The sequence below is a fragment of the Limulus polyphemus genome, unplaced genomic scaffold, assembly GCF_000517525.1.
Source record: "Limulus polyphemus unplaced genomic scaffold, Limulus_polyphemus-2.1.2 Scaffold14248, whole genome shotgun sequence".
NCBI lineage: Eukaryota > Metazoa > Arthropoda > Merostomata > Xiphosura > Limulidae > Limulus > Limulus polyphemus.
This window is the reverse complement of record NW_013679858.1, coordinates 2372-7012: the sequence shown is the minus strand read 5'-3', so window position 1 is coordinate 7012 and position 4641 is coordinate 2372. Positions and strand designations below refer to the sequence as shown.

The 4641-nt window shown below is 31.9% G+C and overlaps 1 protein-coding gene across 1 annotated transcript; it reads left to right on the top strand.

Moving 5' to 3' along the window:
• Nucleotides 1-1426: 1426 nt before the first annotated feature.
• On the top strand, nucleotides 1427-2827 carry LOC106477330 (nucleoside diphosphate kinase 6-like). The gene has a single exon (XM_013937913.2). It carries the CDS (start codon nucleotides 1986-1988, stop codon nucleotides 2625-2627), a length of 642 nt encoding a protein of 213 aa, XP_013793367.2. The 5' UTR covers nucleotides 1427-1985; the 3' UTR covers nucleotides 2628-2827.
• Nucleotides 2828-4641: the final 1814 nt, after the last annotated feature.

Here is a 4641-nt window from a genome sequence, read left to right as displayed (position 1 = left end):
CCCCACACATTACATTCCCATCTTTATATACCAGCGTACCCTATTTCTAGTAAGAACTTGAACATTCGACAAAGTACATGATAGTTCTAGAAAACGTTGCGTCATAGTAGTCACGTGACTCGCTGACGCAACAATATTATTCATTACAAAGGGAAATGTATTTGGGGAATGGATCTGTCACTCCTTAGAATTCCATCTCAGACAGCAATATAGCTTTGTGTGTGAATTTGTTCAGCTTATACATACTTAGACTAACAGTTTCGTCAGACTGTTGAATAGGAACCTGGGAACAATATCACCGAATTCTAATACTCTCCCCGATACAGGGTTTGAAAATTTCGCTGTGTCGGATGTCTTTTATTAGATAAGTCGATTGGCTTGTTATTTTTTTATCAGATCATTGACTGGATGTCTCTTTTGTACTAGAGGTGTTTGGTGGGTATCACGTGTTGTAAAATAGGTTTAAACTCGCAGTCATTGAAATGCCCCACACGACCACCAAATTTGTTCACAACTCTACTTACCTAATTTCATACTTAAGTAGTCTAGGCAGGTTACTTAAATATAGGAAAGTAGAATTTTGTACATTCAAATATAAAATACCACAACCAAAAACCGTTTCGTGCGAGAAGCACGAGTTTTCCCCTTGTTTGTTTAAAGTTACGAACAAAGCTACAAAATGGGCTATCTGTACTCTGCCCACCACGGGTATCGAAACCAGGTTTCTAGCGTTGCAAGTCTGCAGACATGTCACTGTGCCACTGAGAGGCAGTTTTCCCCTTACTATTAATGAAATTGAAAACAATGTATTGTTACGACATCGAGGTTACGTGATTAATATCACGTCATGTCGTTCTCGAACATTCACGTCCTTTCCTTAAATCTCGTGATCCTTCTAGATATAGTGTAGTCTTGTATATATATATAAGACCGGCCACGAAGCGACGGGGAGGATGAGTAATTGAATGTATGCTGACAGAGAGTATATTGTTGGGCACGTGAGACGTTCCTTGAGAATTATAGCGTTTGCTATAGAGCGACTGTTGAAATTAAGTGTATCGTAAAGTTGTATTCGGAAAGAATAAACCAGTTTTATTTAAGAAAGGACTTGTGTTGCTAAAGTTTCGTCGGAACGAATTTACGGAAAATTAACTAACGAACGGAGACATAACAATATACATGTATATACACACAGTGTACATAACCAATATCTTCCTTAAAAAAATAGATATTTTATTTGATCAAACATAGGTTTTTGTTTTATTTTTATTGATGAATTTCGCTAATATCAAGAGTTACCAGAATATTTAAGAATAAAATGCCAAATACTATGGCTTTCTAGGCCTTGAAAATGGTTTTCAAATTTCATGTTGTTTCAGATTTTCAAGGACCCGCGGAAACCCTGTTATATTATTTATTTCCAATATAACTATATTTGAAGTATGTTGGAAAATTCAATAATTTGTGATAAAAGATTCTATTACAAAGTGTAAACACCATGTTTTAGATTTCTATTTTGAAATATGAGCAAAATTCGTTTGTCTCATTTGATTTTTCACTCTTTTTTGTGACATTAAATATACGGCATTCTTTGAATACAAAAGAGAAGCTAACTTCACTTTCGTGATGGAAGAATCTGGTACCAAATTATGCTACGGGTGGATTTGGAAGAAATAGTATTTAGCGTTATCTGGAAACGAAGAATGGTTGTGTGTTTATGCACATCATGTATTTGTACAGGATCCAATGTTTTTGTATAATATACTGTTAGATAGTTGTTATATCCTTCATCATTTAGTTTACTTCATATATATCCTTTACATGCATGAAAAGTGTTGGGTTCTTGTTTGTAACAATTTATTATTATTTAAATTAACTTATTCGTTCTTTTTGTGTTTCATAATATAAAAGCCTCGATATGAAATAGGGAGAAATAACGGTATAGAGCTTTATTTGTTACTGAAGTTTTAGACTACAAAGAAAATATGTGGAGAAAATTTTACAAATGGACGCCTATATATAGTCCTATTAATACCTACCGTAAGTTGTTTTGTTGTCACATTTGTAAATCTGATAGTATGAATCCTTTGGAGTTGACACTTGCTATTTTGAAACCCAGTGTGTGTAAAATTCCACAAGACGTTCTTGTAATTAGACAGTTAATTCTTGACAATAACTTTTATTTTGTTAAATCTAAATGCATGACCCTGAATACTAAAGAAGCTGAATTTTTTTATCGGGAACATAGAGAAAAGTTCTTTTATAAACGATTGGTGTCATTTATGTGTAGTGGTGCTATTGCTGTTCATATATTAGGAAGAGAAAATGCCATTCAACATTGGAGGCATTTACTAGGTCCAACAAAAGTGTTTAAAGCACAGTATGAAGCCCCTTATTCTATTCGTGCAAGATTTGGTATCTCCGACACAAGAAATGCAGCACATGGATCTGATTCGTCACAGACGGCAGAGAAGGAAATTAGGTTTTTCTTTCCTCATTTTGACATTAAGAAATGGTACTGTGAAGAAGAGCCCTTTTTTCATGGTCATCTAGTCAAGTTTGATCGCAAGAACTGGGTGCACTTACCATACACCAGTGAAAAAAAAAAAAACGTGAATAGCATATAGTACATTCTTAATATTTTAATTTATATCTTTATTTGAAAATTGTTTAACATTACCATTTTGTCACGTATTTGTGTTTCTTAGCTTGATATTTGATTTTGAGCAAGTATTCGTGTAATTTTGGCAACAACATAAAGTCAGTCTTGTATTATTTTAAAACGAACTGTAAAGCTCTTAATATTATAAACTATGTTGTAAATGCACCATTACTGAAATCTTATTGAGTTGTTATAAAAAATTATGATTCAAAGACCATAACCTAAACATCTTGCATATGCACCTGTTATAAAGGTTTAAAACAATTATTTTTAGTATTTTTTAATGTTTACAAGATGCTGATGTAATGAGTGGATAGTGTTTTACATACATGAGTATCTAGAAAATAAAGCACATATAATTAGTGCAAACCAAAGATTGAAACTACTTTTGTATACAGTTGAAAGTAAGTCAGCAAATAAATGAGCAAGTTAAACCAAAAAGCTGTCCATTGGTAAGCCAAACTTCCAATGAAAACCTATTGTGCCATTGGTGAATTAATAATGCAGATGCAGAGTTAAACTTACAAATAACATAGCAATAGCTGCTGTTTGGCACTGGTAAGTGATACATGGAACAGTATCACATTACAGAAATTACTTTGGAGAATTTCAGTAAATTAGTGTTGAATCATAGATCTATACATTGCTTATAGAAGTTCTATAAGTTATGTTACAGGTAGTTTAAATAATTAGTCACACATGAATCTCCTTTTGGGCAGTTTCAAGTATAGAAAATTACAATATATGTTTGGTTTTATTTACAAGGCAGATGTACATGATTTGTGAACAATACATTTTTCTTGCTTTTTTATGCATATGAATATTAGAATATGTTTGTGACTTTTCTTTTAATCTTGTAAGCAAATCCTAGGGCTTAATTTTTTCCAAATCTTTAAAGATCATAATATTTGAAAACATAAAGTTCATAGTTGAAACCCAAATTAGGAATTCTTTTCTCAAATACCAGTGGAATCAAGCAGATGTGTTCGCTTTAATGGTGACTTACAATTATTGTAAATTCAAAGAGATGTGCATCAGGTGTTCATATATTTGGTAATAGAGCAGTGCATGAAAAAGCAAGCTGTAGAAATAATAAACAGAACCATATATCTAATCCAAACTTCTTTAGGTTCTGTTGAAAGTACTTGACCATGGATAGTAAGAAGCAATTAATTTACTTGAAGAATAGTACAATTTATATCGGGCAATCTTTTAAATTTCCTTCACGCTTTTCAAAGTTTTCTCTCATTCTTTGTTGTATTTTACATGCTAGACACCTAACAACAGCAAGGAATAGTTCAGTACAGTGAAAATAGGTAAACTTGTGTATATGACTTTCAAATTTAGTTGCATAGACACATAAAATTTTCTAAAAGTAATAACTTTAAGAAAGTTTCTATTACATTTAGTATAAGCTCTTATAAAACTAATGCTGATAATATGCATGTCCTAGCTTTGAAGTGATATTTGATTAAAAATACCTTCAGTTTAATTATAGATCTCATTGTGTGTGTTTCACAAATAAAATTTTCTCATAATCAGAGCAGTAATTTTTACCGTTGATAACAAATATTGTGCCTTTTGAACACGAGTTACTACTACTGATCAGGCATTCTATTTTGATTACCATTTTTTTATTTAAGGGAATCTTACCAATTAGTATAAGTAATAATTTTTTGGTTGTTACATAGACATGTAAAACTTTTAAGAACAACTAAAAAATATGCCTGGTTTTCATTCTCATCCACCTCTAATTTGACATCTGTGCACCAAATATTTTTTATTATCACTTTACATCCAGCAACTGACAGCCCCACACTATGACTAATGAACAAACTGAATTTCTTGCAAATGATGCTATAAATCATCAATTTTTAGAATAAAATCGTTGGTAGATTGAAATACACAGCCTATTTATCAAGTACTTTTATGCCAAATATTAGGCTAAGTAATAAAAGGTAAGACTTAAAAAACAAATT

Bases quoted from the DNA above. Each gene is read 5' to 3' on its own strand.
- LOC106477330 (XM_013937913.2), top strand. From the start codon at position 1,986: ATGTGGAGAAAATTTTACAAATGGACGCCTATATATAGTCCTATTAAT.